Raw genomic sequence first — 18,944 nt, 5'->3', positions numbered from 1 at the left:
AATACAGGATTTAATCAAGGTCTACACATTGCCTTTGATTGTCACATCTCTGTAGTCAGTATTACTCTTTTAACAGCTTAATTGAGGAAAAATTGATAGCAATAAACTGCTTATAAAGTATATAATATTGACAACTTTTGACATGTTTGTCTGTGAAACTATCATAGCATTTAAGATAATAAACATGCCCGTCACCCCCAAAAGCTTTCAGTGTAATTCTTCTCTCTACTCCCTGCTACCCTCTTGCACTAATCTCTAGGTTAGTTTGCGCTTTCTAAAATGTTATATAAACACAATTATACATTATATACTCTTTAAGAAAGTCTGGAGTTAACTCACCATAAATATTTTGGGATTCATCCATGTTGTATGTATTAAAAGTTAATAACTTTTTGTTGATAAATATTAGTCTATTGTGTGGATACCATGATTTATTAATACATTTGCCTGTTAATGGACATTTGGGTTGGGTTATTACAGACAATTACTATAAGGTTTTTAATATTAACTCATCAAGTATTGGTTCATTAAAGAGAAGATAAATTTTGAAGAGGCAAGGGGATGAAATAACTACTAAGGACCAAAAAGTCTTACTCTGTTGCCTGAGCTCTAGAGAGGGAGCATTTGGAAACAAGACAAGCAGAATACCCAAAGAATCTTAATTTAAGCTAGTAGCATATACAGCATATACATTCTCTCTCCTCCAAGCTGACAATACAACTTAGGTGTAATCTCCTAGAATTTTTTCCTGACCTCACAGTTCTGGGTATCCTCTCTTTACTGCTGTTAATGTGTTGATGAGTCTTCCCTATCTTTTGAATCCAGTGGTTTACAGGTCATTGGTCATATGACTGACCTTTGAGCGGCATGGAAGGAAACCAGCTGTTGACTGGATGAGTAAATTAAATTCAACCAGTGTTTAATAAACTGTGGATGATTGCCGGGAGACCGTAACACTTGGGAAGTTGGTACTTAAATGCCATGCTTGTTGACATGTCGGACACCTCAACTAGACTGAAAGCTCTTGAGAGTGCATGTTCTATGTCATTTATTTTTGTATCCCTGTTGTTTGGTATATAATAGTTTTTCTTATTTGTTTGCTTAATAAATTAATGCAGTTAAATAACATTGACATATGATTAGGAAATTTATGTGTACACAGGTCTTAATTTTGAATGTTCTGTATGTTATAGTCAATCTGTAAAGTAGTTAGGAATTTAGAACACACTTTGCTGTAGAAACAATTTCAAGTGTTAGACAATTCCTCTTTATTGTAGGTGGAATGAAGGCTAAAAGGAGGTTATGGGAGCCAGCAGTTTATAGGTCTTTGGTTAATGGATGACCTTTGAAAAGAGGCATAGAAACCAGATACTGGCTGAAAAATTAAATTCAACAAGTATTTATTGGTTTGTGAATATACAGGAAAGAGAATTTTAAAATTTCCCCTGAAGATTAAAAACCTTCAGGGGAATTTTCAGTAATAGAGAGTCAAAATGTGATAAATGCTGTCACAAAAATGTCATCAAAGCCCTGGGGTAGTGCATTCTACTTCAGTGAGGGAGCTTTAGGGAGATTTAGGAAGAATTCCCTGGGGAGGTGGAATTTGACTTGAACCTCGAAGATAAGGGGTAGACTTTCCATTGCCAGAGGAGAGAATCAGTGATCACAGGAGAAGAGTCAGCCCTGTTACTCTGGCTGCAACAATATTTCTTTTCAGTTGTCACAGCTTGGGAACTAAAGAAAGGAAAAGAGATTCGCATGTTCTTTGGCCTAGTCACCCATTTACCCCTGTGTATAGCTGTATAGTCCCAAGTCAAATACCTGTAAATAATGGTCACTTAAAGTTAGTATGTTACAAGTTTTCATTCCAAGTGTCAGTTGTAAGTTTTACAGGTTTAACAACTGATTAATTTGTTAATAAACATTTTTTGAGTGCCTAATCTGTACAAGACACTTTTAGAAACTATCCATACAATAATGAATAGGGCAAAGGTTCTTCCTTAAACACTAGTAATTCTATTTATCATTGATCGGAATAATAAAGCAACATTTCTCTGGTTGACCTGACTCCCATTATCCCTTTGGCTGCCAATACTAACCCTTTCTTTCTAAAACTTACCATGGGGTGGGGAGTGACATGCCTGGCCCTCTTCCTTATCTCTGTTTCCAGAGAGATCAGTGTTGTAAGTGCATGTGGAAAGTGGGGTCATCTTCAACTTCCTCCTCTTTCTAGGGACAATCACTCTGTGCTTTTCTTATGCCCACTTACCCTCCCAAAACAGAAATTAGACATGGGGATTGGGAAGACATGAGAATTGGTACTCGGGAGAAAGGGCCTCCCATCCACTAAAATTAGGAGGAAGAACATTTGGAGTTCTTTCCTGTCTCCAAACTTTTCATTTCTTCTCAAAAGAAAAAAAAAAAAAAAGCCTATCCTTTCTTCTACTCTCCATCAGTGAATCCTTGTTGATGTTGGCAACTTTGGGAATAAATGGCGATTTTCATGGACAAGGACCCCACCTCATGATACTCTGGATACTAACAAAAATAATTTTTATGCATAATAATATTATTCTATAGAAGTCATTCTATTTTAAATTCAATGTAGATTTTTAAAAATTGGCTTTGGTGATTCATGGCATATTATTGGAGGGATTACCACCCAGTTTTGACTATTAGAGGGTCATCTCATAGCCAAGGCCTTGGATCTTGCAGTTAAGTTTCTGAGCTGCTAGTCACATAAGGCGGAGGGGTACCCTGCTGGAAGTAGTGAGGGTGCAAAAAGTGAGTATTTTATGCCTAGTTCTGTTCGACAGAGAATCTGAACTGTAAATATTCCTCCTCGAAAGAGTAGATGATTGAGAGTTAACTAGAGCTATTTCCTGCTTGAGGTAGAGTCACAATATATGTACTATTTATATTTGTGTCTTGAACAGCAAAACAAAAGCAAGAGGCTGGCAGAGGAACTGGAAGAAAGGCAATAGATCTAAAGCTGATCTTTGTTTTAAATAGGCCGAATATTCTACACCCATGACTCATTCTTTGTGAAAGAATATGCTGTTTGGCCTTTTCAGGGGAACTACAGTGCATCCTATGATTTAGCATCTCAATGAGGTCTTATTCATTAGTTGAACAAAGGCTTTTTCTAGAAATGAGGATTATATTGTTAGTAATTTTAGAGGGAAAATGTCATTGTCCATTTTTATAGTTAATGTGGTGACCAAGGAAAACAACATCTTTTAGAAATTTTGGAAGTATATGGGAAAAATTGTATGCTTGACCGTTTCTATTGGGAGAGTTTTGTGCTGACAGAATTTGAAGCATATATAAATACTGTTTTGTTGCTTTGGAAATATTTGGAAATTTTTTTTACCTTAAGTTTCAAGCTTTCAAAAGGAATTTATATTTTTAATTCGTGATATATAAAATTCAGTTTATGAAGAAATAAAACACTAATTCTTTTAAAATTCCAATGTTTTAAGTAACAATGTACTAAATAAATGTTTTTTTTTGTTGTTCCCCTATACATTAATAACAAATGGTAAGTGAGCTTTAGTGTTTTGACAAAAGATTTTGAAGGTCACGGAACAATTGTAATTTTTTCCCCATTGATTATTAAGATCATTTTGCATAGTTTCAGCTTGCATGGTCAGTTTTATGATTGGCACTTACTGGTGTGGCAAAGCAAGGACTGCCTGGTGTTAACTAGGTGAATGAAATTGAGAATAGACTCTGGAAATTCAGTTGCTAGCTGGCATTAAGGAACTGCTTGAGATTACAGATCATGACTTTTGAATGAGACTGGAATTACTAGTTTTTCTTTAGCTTCATTCAGCTTCAGGAGGAGGTTCTCTCTTCCGTAGTTACACTTCTGAAGTAAGTAAGACACCACTGCATTCACCATCAGCTCCCTTCAAGGGCGTTGGGGTGGAGCACGGGGGTGTTGATGGTGAATGCAGTGGTGTAATTATAATAATAATTGACTATGGGATTTAAACTGAATAAGGAAGAGAAAGAATATCTGGCGATAGACAATAAGGTGGTAGCATTGGTGGATTAAAGGGTCTCACTGATGTTAAAGGGTTTATGGAGCCTAGAGGGAATGTGCTGAAAAGATAAGTGGTGGAAAGAAAGTAGAATACTAGAAGTTGAGATTATGAAGTGCTTTCAGTTATCAATAGTGACAAGTTCAGAAGAGTAACTGTGGAAATGAGAAACTGAGGTAGGAAAAAATCATTGGAGAAAAGAACTGAGTGTATTGGAAGGATCATCGTCATGAATGATGAATAATGATGAATGAGGTCATCAGTCATGATGATGAGGTGGTGTCAGAGAGACTGACAGTAAGTCAGGATCTAAAAATAAGGAAATAAGGGCAGTAGTGACTTGGGTGACAACAAATGCCTATAATAAGTTGGGGTAGTCAGTGATATAGTCACATAACTGTAAAAACTGAGCTACTATGAGAATAGTCTTAATGGTCCTAAGGGAGAAAGTGGTAGACAGTTGTGTTTTGTGAAATGAGGGGTGGGGGAGTATCTTCCCAAGAATAGGAAGAGTTTTGGGGTTCTCCTTTATATTTGCTGGAGTCCTCCTGATGGAGCTCAGAATGCTGCAGGATTCCCTTGACCCCTGCCAGATGATGGACCAGAAACATAGATATTCTCTTGATGACAGCCGAATGCAGTATATTGGTGATAGGGTCAGAATAACGAGTGATTATGGCCCTTTTTTAGAATTCACAAATCATCTATATGACAAAAAGCTAAAGACCTGTGGTTTTTAATTGAGGGAGAACTTAGGAACCTGCTAGGTTTTAACATTAGAATGCCTAGCATAATGCCTTTTCCATAGGTGCTCAATAAGCATTCATGGTTTTCATTAGTTAAGACAGTTAAATTTTATTTATAAGATAATTCTCATTTATAATTGGTTATACCTAAATGTGTGACAGTAACGATGTTTCTTCTTTGTATTTTAGACTATCCCCATAAATACGGTCCTCAGGGGGGCTGTGCAGATCATTCAGTATTTGAAAGAATGAGGAAATACCAGATGACTGGTGTAGAGGAAGTAACACAGGTAAGGATTTTAACACCAGCTTGCATTTAGGAAATGGAAATGAACTTGAGGATGTATATCTACATTTAAAATGTGTGTTCTAGAATTTCTGAAAGACTTATACCACTATGGGGAGTGTTTTTTAATGCTCAAAGAGGCCAGGTAATGTGCCAATAATAAAGAGATAGGGCTGAGGTTTGAATACAAATATATGTGACCCAAAAAACATTACAAGTCTGAAATATACTATCCTTTACATGTTTTGTTATAAAAGAAAACAAATGTTTTATATAAATGTAAATATTTTTATTAGTATTAAAATTAGAGTGACCACTTGCCTTGGTTTGCCAAGGTATTCTTCATTTTTAACACTGAACGTTGTGTGTCGGCAGACAATCTGGTTGGTCATGTTAATAAAAATCTCAGGGCTTTTCATATTTTAATTATTTTTTCCCCTCCTTTTTCTTTAGTCATAGGTGACAGGTTATAGTTATTCAAAACATAAGTTCAAAATGAGAAAACATTTTTTCTTTTATGATAAAACATTTATATATTTTGGACATCCTTTCTAAAAGTAGTATGGTAGAGTAATGTTTCTTGAGCCATGAATCTTTGTATTCAGATCTATTCCTTGATCTGTAAAATGGCATAAACAATTCTGTTTCAGGTGGGTCTTTCTAGTATTAAGTGAGATTTTATTCTTACATGTATTGAAGAAATACATATTGATCTTCTGCCATATGTCAGAGACTGTGGAAAGTTCTGGGAATATGTGGAGATTAAGATGAAGGCTTATTCTCAAAAGTTTATCGTTTAATTGGAGACACAGAGAAGCAATTTAGAGTAGTAGGAGAGGATTAAGCATAGGATGATATTCTACACACAAGAGGAATAGCTAATCTAGCCTTATAAGTATTTGAAGGCAATAATCAGACCTCAAGAATAAGTAGGAGTTAGGTTAGCCATGAGGATATGGAAAGACTATTCCAAGTAGGAGGAACAGTACATACAAAGGCCAAGGAGAGAGAAAAATCAGTAAAGAATTTTTAACATGAGGGTAGAGTTTAAGACTAGAGTTTAGGAGACTAATGAGAAGTTGTTGTAGTTATTCAGTTGAGAAGTGATAGTGGCCTGTACTAATATATTGGCAATTTGGATAGAGGGGTTGAGATTACAGACTGTTAGATATGATAGAATTTAGCATGGTGGCTTGATAAAATATTAATATACAAAAGTAGGTTGCATTTATTTATACCACGAATAGACTACCAGAAATATAATGAAAGGATGGACATTGTTAATAATATCAGAGAATATTGTATATTATAGAATAAATGTAACAAAGAATTATAAGACCTATATAAGGAAAATCAAAACTTTATAAAAATATTAAGGAAGATTGATTTTAAATGAACAGAGAGATATACCATATTAATGGGAAATAATACTTAATATTATAAAAATATCAGTTCTCCCTGTATTGATTTGTAGATTCAGTGGTAGTCCAATACACATTACAACAAGCTTATTCACAACACTCACTGGGTCAAAAATGTTATATGGAAAAGTAAGGACTAAGAAGAAGTAGGGCCCATTTAAAGATGATGAACAGGAAAGAGGGTAAGAGGGATTTACCCTAGGAGGTATTAAGACTTGCTATAATAATTGAGAGTGTGATAGCACAAGGATGGACAGATTAACTAGTGGAATAAAAATGAGTGCTTAGAAAAAGACCCATGCATATATGAAACTTTGTTATGTGGTAGAGATGCGATCTCAAGTTACTAAGGAAAAGTGAGGACCATTGAATAAATGGATCCAGAAAAAAATGTTTATCTATTTGAAAAAAAGATGAAGTTGGATCACCATCCTACAACAATAAAGTCCAGGCTGTAAATGAAGTCCATATTTACAACAAAAAAGTCCAGATGGATTTAAGTATTAAATGTCTAAAATGAAAACTTTGAAACTTGTAGATTTCCCTTTCAAGCTGTGGTAGAGTGATATCTAACTAGGCTTTCTACAATAAACAACTAGAAAACCAAACAAAATATTTCAAACAATTATTTTCAAACATTAGAAAATAAGCATTGCAGGATTGAGATCTCAGAGTGAGAAAATAATTATCTCTGTGATTTCCCTGACTTTTTGACTGGAGTCGAAATTTCAGATATGACACACAGAAGGAGATCTCAAGAAGGATTAGAACACAGCAATGTTGCTGAGTTGAAGAGTTAGAAGTAAGAGTTCAGGAAGACTGAGGTGTCTGGACTTAGGGGCACAATACCTGAGAGGAGAGAGCTGTGCTGAGAAAAAGCTCCAGATATCTGCACAGGTGTTGCCTTCCTTGAGTCTTAGCCGAATACTAAGCTGTGCCTGCCTGCACAGGATGAAATTCTTTGAGAAAACTATGAGACAAAGAAAAACTACCCAGACTCTGTGAAATGAACAGCTATCAAAAACAATACTTGGGCCAGGTGTGGTGGTTCATGCCTGTGAATCCCAGCATTTTAGAAGGCTGAGGCAGTAGGATCACTTGAGGCCAGGAGTGCGAGACCAGCCTGGGCAACCTCGCCAGATCTCATCTCCATAATAATAATAATTATTATTATTATTTTTTAATGATCTGGGTGCGGTGGTGAACACCTGTAGTCTCAGCTACTCTGGAGGCTGAGACAAGAGGATTTCTTTTTTTTTTTTTTTGAGATGGAGTCTTGCTCAGTTGCCCAGGCTGGAGTGCAGTGGTGCGATCTCGGCTCACTGCAAGCTCTGCCTCCCAGGTTCACGCCATTTTCCTGCCTCAGCCTCCCGAATAGCTGGGACTACAGGCACCTGCCACTACGCCCGGCTAATTTTTTTGTATTTTTAGTAGAGACGGGGTTTCACTGTGTTAGCCAGGATGGTCTTGATCTCCTGACCTTGTGATCCGCCCGCCTCGGCCTCCACAAGTGCTGGGATTACAGGCGTGAGCCACCGCGCCTGGCCATACAAGAGGATTTCTTGAGCCCAGGAGGTTGAGGCTGCTGTGATCCATGATTGTGCCATGGCACCCCAGCCCAGGCAGCAGCGCGAGACCCTGTCTCTAAAAAAATTACACTTAGTAGATATCCCAAGCCATGGTAGCAGGGCTAACCTAGCCCTAGAGTAGAAGCTACTTCAGACCTGCCCTTCCTAAGCAGAAAAACAAGCCTCAAAAATGTCAAACTGCTTTTCAAATAAATTAGCTGTCTGTCAGAGAAAAGCTCAATAATATCTGTTAAAGGAGGACACTAAGTCCAGATACTCAACAATATAACATTCAGTGTTCAACATTCAAAGAACATTATTAGATGACAAGAAACTGAAAAATGTGATTCATAATAAGGAGAAAAGCCACCTAAATAGAAACACAACCAGTAATTACAGACATTAACAGGCAAGGACTTTAAAACACATATTATTAGTATGTTCAAAGAATTAAAGACATGAACACAAAAAGGAGAGAATGGAAATTCTAATAAAGAACCAAATGGAACTTCTAGGGTGAAAAATATATTATCTCAGGTAAAAAATTTAGTGGATAGGCTTAAAAGAAAATTAATTACTGCAGAACTCAATATGAGTATACTTGAGTAAAGGAAAATAAAACAATAGACAGTATCCATATCAAAGCACAGAGGGAAAATAATTGACATCCGAGGGAAGAGATGCAGAAAAAATTATTTAAAAATTAATGCCTCTGAATTTTTCAGATATGAGGAAAAATTTCAATTCATGGCCCAAGAAACTCAATGAAACACATGCAGGATAAACACAAAACCATACCAGGGTATATTACAATTAAATTATTGCAAACACTTGAAAATCATAAAAAACCATAAAAGCAGCCACAGAAAAGGAGATACATTTACATACAGGGGAACAAAGATAAGTATAACTGGTGACTTCTCATCACACAGTGCAAACTGGAAGACATAGAATAACATCTTCAAAGTGTTGAAAGAAAACCTGCCAAACTAGGATTCTATATTCAGAGAAAATAATTTTCAAAAACAAGGGCAAATTAAAGATCTTTTTAAATGAAAATTGAGAGAATTTGTGTCTAGGTGACGTACACTGTAAGAAACATTAAAGGAAGTTCTTCAGGTAGAAAAAGATACCAGATGGAAACTCAGATATACACAGAAGAGTGAAGAACATAAAATAGTAACTATATAGATAAATATTAAGCAGTTTTTTTTCTCATTTAAAAAAATCTTCAGGAGATTATTACCTAAGTCAAAATAATAAGGTATAGTGGATTTTGTAATACACAGAGAATCAAAATTTATGACAGTAGTGCAAAGGACAAGAGAAAGAAGAATAGAAGTATGTTTCTTAAACAATTTGTGAAGTGGTGTAATTTTGGCAGGTAAACTGTGCCGTGATAAAGATGGGTATTGTAAACCATAGAGCTGGGGTCAGCAAACTACAGCCTGTGGGTCAGATGTTTGCTTTTGTAAGTAAAGTTTTATTAGAACACAGCCACACCTATTCATTGATAGGTTGTCTGTGACTGCTTTTACATTATAGTGGCAGAATTGAATAGTTGTGATAGAGAACAACTACATGTTGTTCAAAAGTCTAAATGTTTACTATTAGGCCTTTTCAGAAAAAGTTTGCAGGAATTTCCTCTGCCCTGGAGCAACCATTGAAAAAAGAAGAGGAAATAATTTAACAGGTTAATAAAATAAATCAAATGTAATTAAAAACAGTTAAGAGAAGTTAGGAAGAAGAGAAAAAGGAAAAAAAAACCAGATGGGACAAATGGAAAATAAATAGCAAGATGGTAAGTTTAAATCTAACCATATTGACGACTGCATTAAGTATAAATGGACTGTTGAGGTGTGAAGATTGCTTGAGGCCAAGAGTTCAAGACCAACCTGGCCAACATAGTGAGACCCTGTTTCTATTTTTTTAATTAAAAAAAAAATAAATGGACTAAGCACATTAATTAAGAAACTGAGATGGTTAGAGTGATTAAAAAAAAAAAGACCAAATGAGTGTAAAAGAAATGCAATTTAAATGAAAAGACACAGTTTTAACATTTAAAGAGAAGGTGAGATGGTTCACTCTTGTAGTCCCAGCTTGTCAGGATGCTGAAGTAGGAGAATTGCTTGAATGTAGAAGGTTGAGACTGCAGTGAGCCATGATTGCGCCAGTGTACTCCAGCCCAGGTTGCAGAGTGAGACCCTACTTAAAAAAAAAAAATTAAAAAAAGGAAAGAAAAGAAAATAGCTTATTATTTTGGATTTGGGTCATAAAATGATGGAAAAGAAATTGGGTTTAGTTAATTATGCTATGAATTAATTTATGGATCCGTATTCTCAGAGTTTATCCTTAAGGACAGTCTTAAAGTCCTTAAGAAAATAAAGAGAAAACGGCCAGGCATGTTGGCTCACACCTGTAATCCCAGCAGTTTGGGAGGCCGAGGCAGGCGGATCACAAGGTCAGGAGATCGAGACCTTCCTAACACAGTGAAACCCTGTCTCTACTAAAAATCCAAAACCAAAATTAGCTGGGTGTGGTGGCGGGCGCCTGTAGTCCCAGCTGCTGGGGAGGCTGAGGTGGGAGAATGGTATGAACCCGGGAGGCAGAGCTTGCAGTGAGCCAAGATTGCACCACTGCACTCCAGCCTGGGTGACAGAGCGAGACTCTGTCTCAAAAAAAGAAAGAGAAAACTTCATAGCACATTTTATGAGGCCAGTGTTACTTTGATAGTCATACCAAACAGAGACATTACAAGAAAACTAAGCTATAGGCCAATATTCCTCAGAAATGTAAAAGTAAAATTTCTTAAAATATTAGCAAGTGAAATCCAGCAATATATAAAAAAAACACATTATGCTCAAATGAAGTTTATACCAGAAATGCAAAATAGATTAACATTGGAAAATTTGTGTAATCTACCACATAAACATGATAAAGGATGAAACCCCTCTGATTATCTCAGTAGACTAGTAAAAAAGCATTGCCAAATTTCAGCACTCAACACATGGCAAACTAAAAATAGAAGGAAGCTTTCTTAGGCTAGTAAGAGCTTTTATAAAAAACCTACAGCTGATACCATGCTTAAAAGTGAGAGACTAAGTCCTTTTCCTTTGAGACCAGGAATGAAAGCTTTTTTTTTTTTTGAGGCGGAGTCTCGCTCTGTCGCCGAGGCTGGAGTGCAGTGGCGTGATCTCGGCCCACTGCAACCTCCACCTCCCGGGTTCAAGTGATTCTCCTGCCTCAGCTTCCTGAGTAGCTGGGATTACAGGTGCACACCACCACGCCCGCCTAATTTTTGTATTTTTAGTAAAGATGGGGTTTCACCATGTTGGTCAGGCTGGTCTTGAACTTTTGAACTCATGATCTGCCCACTTCGGCCTCCCAAAGTGCCGGGATTACAGGTGTGAGCCCACTGCGCCCAGCCAAGGAATAAAAACTTCTACTCAGCATTGTACTCAAAGTCCTAGCCACCATGATAAGGCAAGAAAAATAAATGAAAGGCATACAGATTATAAAGGAAGTAGTTAAAGGTAATACAAGAGTATACCTAGAAAAAGTTACTAGAATCAATAAGCAGACTTATCAAGGACATAGGCTAAAATTTGGTATAAACAGTCGTATTTTATATACTGGCAATAAATATTTAGAAAATGAAAAAAATTAAAATAGCATCAAAATATAAAATATGTAGAATAAATTTAACAAAATATGTGCAAGATGTGTACATGAAAAACTAGAAAACATTGCCAAGAAAAATTAAAGATTAAATAAATTGAGAAATAAACTTTGTTTGTGGTTGGAATCCTCAATGTTAATATGTCAGTCCTCCCCAAATTGTTCTGCAGATTCAGTGCTGTCAGTATCAAGACTTCCAGTGGACATTTATCTAGTAATTGACAAACTGATTCTAAAAGTTATACTGAAAGGTAAAAGGTCTAGAATAGACAAAACAATTTTCAAAAAAGAACAAGGATGGGAGATTTAATAGTATTTGGTTTTTAAGACTTAGTATAAAGTTACAGTAATCAAGATAGTGTCATCTTGACCTAAGGGTAAACATACAGGTAAATGTAGCAACATAGAGAGTCCACATGGTCAGTTGATTTTTGCAAAAGTCACAAGGTAATTTAAAAGAGGAAAGAACAGTCTTTTCAACAAATGGTACTGGAACAATTGGATATCCATATAAAAAAAATTGAGATTCACCTATACTTCACACCTCATACAAAAATTAACTCAAAATGGAAAATAGACCTATATGCCAAAGCTAAAACTAAAACTAGGAAAAAACATAGGAGAAATTTTTGTGACTTTCGATAACAATTTCTCAAGGCATAAAAATTCCCTATGAAAAACATGTATAAACTGACTTCATCAAAATGAAAAACCTTGCCTCAAAAAATATAGTTAAGAAAAATATGAAAACAAGCCACAGACTGAGAAAATGTCCACAATATCTCTGATAAAAGGCTTTTTTCCAGAATAGTAAAGAACTGTTATAACTCAGTTAAGAAAAAAAAAAAAAGCACAAACCCCAATTAAAAAATGGACAGTGCACCTGGAAAGCCTTTCCAAGAAGGATAGGCACAAATAAGCCCCAGACTGTGAAGACTACAGTAAATACCTAACTCTTCAATGGCCAGACATGAACCAACATGCACAAGCGTCCAGACCATCCAGGAAAACATGACTTCATCAAAGAAACTAAATAAGGCACTAAATAAAGGCACTAGGAAACTAAATAAGAAACTAAATAATTTCAGACAGAGAATTAAAAATAGCTGTTTTGAGGAAACTCAAAGAAATTCATGATAACACAGAGAAGGAATTCAGAATACTATCAGATAAATTTAAAAAACAAATTGAAATAATTAAAAAGAATCAAGCAGAAATTCTAGAGTTGAAAAATGCACTTGACACACTGAAGAGTACGTCAGAGTCTCTTAGTAACAGAATTGATAAAATAGAAGAATTAGTGAGCTTGAAGACAGGCTATTTGAAAATATAAAGTCAGAGGAGACAGAAAAGGAATACTCTAAAAGAATGAAGAACCCCTATAATATCTAGGAAATAGCCTCAAAAGGGCAAACATAAGAATTAGGTCCTTAAAGAGGAGATAGAGAAAGAGATAGGGGTAAAAAGTTTATTCAAAGGGATAATACCAGAGCACTTCTCAAACCTAGAAAAAGATATCAACATTCAAGTGTAAGAAGGTTATGAAGCACCAAGCATATTTAACCCAATGAAGACTAACTCAAGGCATTTAATAATCAAACCAGCAAAGGCCATAAAGAAAAGATCCTAAAAGCAGCAAGAAAAAAGAAACAAATAACCTACAATGGAGCTCTAATAGATTTGGCAGAAGGCTTTTCAGTAGAAATTTTACATGCCAGGAGAGAGTGGCATGACGTGTTTAAAGTGCTGAAGGAAAAAATTTTTTATCCTATAGCTGTATATTCAGGGAAATAGCCTTCAACCACAAAGGAGAAATAAAGACTTTCCCAGAGAAACAAAAACAGATGGATTTTATCAACACCAGACTTGTCCTACAAGAAGTGCTAAATAGAGTTCTTCAGTCAGGAAGAAAAGGATGTGAATGAGCAATAAGAAATTATATGATGGTACAAAACTCATTGGTAATAATAAGTACACAGAATATTGTGTATCTGTGATTATGGTATATAAATTACTCATATCTTGAGTAGAAAGACTAAATGATGAACTGATAAAATAACTTTTCAGGATATAGACACTACAATAAGGCATGAATAGAAACAAGGTTAAAAAGCAGGGGGACAAAGTTAAAGTGTAAAGTTTTTATTAGTCTTCTTTTTGCTTCCTTATTTATGCAATCACTGTTGTCATCAGTTTAAAATAAGGATTGTAAGATAGTATTTGCAAGCCTCATGGTAACTTCAGATCAAAAAACATATGGTAGATACACAAAAAATAAAAAGCAAGAAATTAAATCATACCACTGGAGAAAATCAGCTTCACTAGAGGGAAGACAGGAAGGAAAGAAGGAAGAGAAGGCCGCAAAACAACCAGAAAACAAATAACAAAGTGGCAGGAGTAAGTCCTTACTTATCAGTAATAACATTGAATGTCAATGGACCAAACTCTCTAATCAAAAGACATAGAGTAGTTAAATGGATTAAAAAACCCTGAAGATCCAATGATCTATTGCATACAAGAAACACATTTCACCTGTAAAGATACACATAGACTGAAAATAAAATGGTGGAAAAAGATATTCCATCCCAGTGGAAACCAGAAGAGCAGGAGTAGCTATACTTGTATCAGTCAAAATAGATTTCAGGACAAAAACTGTAAGAGACAAAGGCAGTGACTATATAATTACAAAGGGGGCTGGGCCTGGTAGCTCACGCCTGTAATCTCAGCAGTTTGGGAGGCTGAGGTGGGCGGATCACCTGAGGCCAGGAGTTTAAGACCAGCCTGGCCAACATGGCGAAATCCTGTCTCTATTAAACATACAAAAATTAGCTGGGTGTAGTGGTGGGCATCTGTAATCCCAGCTACTCGGGAGGCTGAGGCAGGAGAATCACTTGAACCCAGGAGGTGGAGGTTGCAGTGAGCTGAGATCGGGCCACTGCACTCCAGTCTGGGTGACAGAGCAAGACTCTGTCTCAAATACAGAGTAAATAGGAATACAGATATACATCGATAAACCCAACCAACACTCCTACCCTAAAAGATGTTTTTATGAATGTGTGTAATTATATATATTTATGTATATGTGTGTATATATATATGTATGTATGTAAAGGGATCAATTCAGCAAGAGGATTTAACAACTGTAAATATATATTAATATAGTTTGGATATATCTCTGCTCAGACCTTCTATTGAATTGTAATCCTCAGTGCTAGAGGTGGGACCTGGTGGGAGGTGTTTGGATCATGGGGGCAGGTCCTCCATGGCTTGGTGCTGTTTTTGTGATAGTGAGTTCTCATGAGATTTGGTGGTTTAGAAGTGTGTGGCATCTCCCCCCACAGACACTCTTGCTTACTCCTGCTTCCAGCGTGTCATGTGCCTGCTCCCCCTTCACCTTCTGCCCATGCTTATAAGCTTCCTGAGACCTCTCTAGAAGCCAAGCGGATGCCAGCACCATGCTTCCTGTAAAGCCTGCAGAACCATGAGCCAATTAAAATCTTTTCTTGATAAATTACTCAGTCTCAGTTATTTCTTTATAACAGTGCAAAAATGACCTAATAAATATATGCAGCCAACACTGGAACACCCAGATATATAAAGCAAATATTATTAGAGCTAAAGAGAGAGAGATAGACTTCAATACAGTAATAGCTGGAGACTTCAATACCCCACTTTCAGCAATGGATAGACCTTCCAGACAGCAAATCAACAAAGAAACATCAGACTTCATCTGCAATATAGAACAAATGGACCTAATAGGTATTTATAGACCATTTCATCCAATGGCTGCAGAATACACTTTTATTTCTCCTCAGCACCTGGATCATTCTCAAGAATAGACCATATGTTTGGTTATAAAACAAGTCTTCAAACATTCAAAAAATTGAAATAATATCAGATATCTTCTCTGACTACACTCAAATAGAACTAGAAATCAATAACAAAAGGAGTCTTTGAAACTATACAATCACATGGAAAGTAAACAATATGCTCCTGAATGACCAATAGGTGAGTGAAAAAATTTAAAAGAAAATTGAAAAATTTCTTGAGACAGATGATAATGGAAACACAACTTAATGGCTAGGAGTGGTGGCTCATGTCTATAATTCCAGCACTGTAGGAAGCTGATGTGGAATGATCATTTGAGTCCAGGAGTTTGAGACCAGCCTGGGGTCTATAGTGAGACCTTTTCTTTACAAAAAGTTTAAAAATTAGCCAGGTGTGGTGGTACATGCCTGTAGTCCCAGGTCCTTGGGAGGCTGAGGCAGGAGGATGGCTTGAACCCAGGAGGAGGAGGTTGCAGTGAGAAAGATTGTGCCACTGTACTGCAGCCTGGGCAACAGAGGGAGACGCTGTCTCAAAAAACAAAGAAAACACAACATACCAAAACCTGTAGGATACAGTAAAAGCAGTACTTAGAGGAAAGTTTATATAGCTATAAATGCCTGCATCCAGAAAGAAAGAAAACTTCAAATAAATACACTAGTGATGCGTTTTGCAAGAGCAAACCAAACCCAAAATTAGTAGAAGAAAATAATAAAGATCAGAGCAGAAGTAAATGAAATAGAAATGAAGACAGTATGAAAGATCAAAGAAACAAAAAGCTGTTTTTTGAAATCATAAACAAAATTGACAAACCTTTAGCCAGACTAAGAAAAAAAAAGAACTTAATAAATAAAATCAGAGATGAAAAAGGAGACATCCCAAGTGGTACAGATGAAATTCAAAGGATCATTAGTGGGTTTGAGCAACTATATGCCAATAAATTGCAAAATGTAGAGGAAATGGATACATTCTTAGACACATACAACCTACCAAGATTGAACCATGATGTTCAAAACCTGAACAGACCAATAACAAGTAATGAAATTGAAGCTGTAATAAAAAGTCTTCCAGTAAAGAAAAATCTGGGACCCAGTGGCTTCACTGTTGAATTCTACCAAATATTTAAAGTATAACTAATACCAACTGTACTGAAACTATTCCAAAAAATAGAGGAGGAGGGAAAACTTCAAACTCATTCTAGGAGGCCAGTATTACTCTGATACTGAAACCAGATAAAGGCAGCAAAAAAAGAAAATGACAGGCCATTATGTCTCATGAATATTGATGGAAAAATTATCAACAAAATACTAGCAAACTGCATTTAGCAATTCATTAAAAAGATCATTCATCATGACTAAGTGGTATTTATCCCAGGGATGCAAGAATGGTTCAACATATGCAAATCAGTCAGTGCGATACATCATAATGGAATGAAGGACAAAAGTTATATGATCATTTCAACTGATGCTGAAAAAGCAGTTGATAAAATTCAACATCCCTTCCTGATAAAAATGCTCAAAAAATTGCGTATAGAAGGTACGTATCTCAACATAATAAAAGTGATGTACAGTGGATCCATAGCTAGTATCATACTGAATGGGCAAAAACTGAAAGCCTTTTTTCTAAGATTGGGAACACAAGAAGGATGCCTTCTTTCAGTACTGTCACCCAACATAGTACTGGAAGTCCCAGCTAGAGCAATCAGAGAAGTGAGAGAAATAAAGTGCACCGAAATTGGAAATGAAGAAGTCAAAATATCCTTGTTTGCAGATGATATAATCTTATATTTGGAAAAACCCGTAGACTCCACCAAAAAACTATTAGAACTGATAAACAAATACAGTAAAGTTGCAGGATACAAAATCAACATACAAAAATCAGTAGCATTTCTACTGTTGTTTCCAACAACAAACAGTCGGAAAAAGAAAAGCAATCCCATTTGCAATAGCCACAAATAAAATTACATACCTAGGAATTAACCAAAGAAGTAAAAGATCTCTACAATGAGAAGTATAAAACACTGATGAAAGAAATCGAAAAGGACACAAAAAAATGGAAAGATATTCTATGTTCATACATTGGAAGAATCAATGTTGTTAAAATGTTCGTATTACAAAAAGCAATGCAATTGCTACCAAAATACCATTGTCATTCTTCACAGAAATAGAAAAAGCCATTTGAAATGTTTTATGGAACCAGAAGAAACTCAGAATAACCAATGCTATCCTGAGCAAAAAGAACAAAATTGGAGGAATCATATTACCTGACTTCAGATTATACTGTAGAGCTATAGTAACCAAACAGCATGGTACTGACATGAAAACAGACAGATAGACCCATGGAACAGAATAGAGACCTCAGAAACAAATTGATACACCTACAGTGCATTTTTTACAATGGTGCCAAAAACATACATTGGGGTAAAGACAATCTCTTCAATAAGTGGTGCTGGGAAAACTGGATATCTGTATGCAGAGGAATGAAACTAGACCTCTATTTCTCACCGTATACAAAAATCAAATCAAAATGAATTAAGACTTAAGTGCTCAACTGTGAGACTGCTACAAGAAAATATTGAAGAAACTCCCCACTTTCATGTGGATGAAAATTTCTTGAGTAAAACCCCATAAGCACAGGCAACCAAAGCAAAAATGGACAAATGGGATCACATCAAGTTATAAGCTTCGGCTCAGCAAAGGATGCAATTAACAAAGTGAAGAGACAACCCATAGAATGGGAGAAAATATTTGCACACTACTTGTCTGACAAGGGATTAATAACCAGAATATATAAGGAACTGAAATAACTCTATAGAAAATAATCTTATTACAAAATGGGCAAAAGATCTGAATAGACATTTCCTAAAAGAAGACATACAAATGGCAAACACGCATATGAAAAGGTGCTCAAAATCATTGATCCTCGGAGAAATGCAAATAAAAATTACAATGAGATACTGTCTTACCCCAGTAAAAATGGCTTTTATCCAAAAGACAGGCAATAACAAATGGTGGTGAGGATGTGGGGAAAAGGAAACCCTCATACACTGTTGGTGGGAATGCAAATTAGTACAATTACTAAGGAGAATAGTTTGGAGGGTCCTCAAAAAACTAAAAATAGAACTACCATAATCCAGCAATCCCACTGCTGCACATCTACCCGAAGAGATATATCATAGAGATAGCTGCACTCCCATGTTAGTTGCTGCACTGTTCACAATAGCCAAGATTTGGAAGCAACCTAAGTGTCCGTTAATAGATGAATGGATAAAGAAAATGTGGTACATATACACGAAGGAGTACTATTTAGCCATAAAACAGAATTAGATTCTGTAATTTGTGACAACATAGATAGAACTGCAGGTCATTATGTTA

The 18,944-nt window shown here is 36.0% G+C and overlaps 1 protein-coding gene across 3 annotated transcripts in view; it reads left to right on the top strand.

The window, feature by feature from the left end:
- Positions 1-18,944, top strand: part of LOC116463631 (disintegrin and metalloproteinase domain-containing protein 10) — a 158,683-nt gene that overhangs the window by 83,198 nt on the left and 56,541 nt on the right. For all 3 annotated transcript variants that reach the window (XM_032146816.2, XM_032146817.2, XM_058434761.1), the window contains exon 5: positions 4,982-5,082. In XM_032146816.2, coding sequence (XP_032002707.1) covers positions 4,982-5,082 — 101 coding nt within the window. The remainder of the gene's footprint in view (positions 1-4,981; positions 5,083-18,944) is intronic.

The sequence above is a fragment of the Hylobates moloch genome, unplaced genomic scaffold (assembly GCF_009828535.3).
Source record: "Hylobates moloch isolate HMO894 unplaced genomic scaffold, HMol_V3 SCAFFOLD_45, whole genome shotgun sequence".
NCBI classification, from domain to species: domain Eukaryota; kingdom Metazoa; phylum Chordata; class Mammalia; order Primates; family Hylobatidae; genus Hylobates; species Hylobates moloch.
This window is presented reverse-complemented; position numbering and strand designations above follow the sequence as displayed.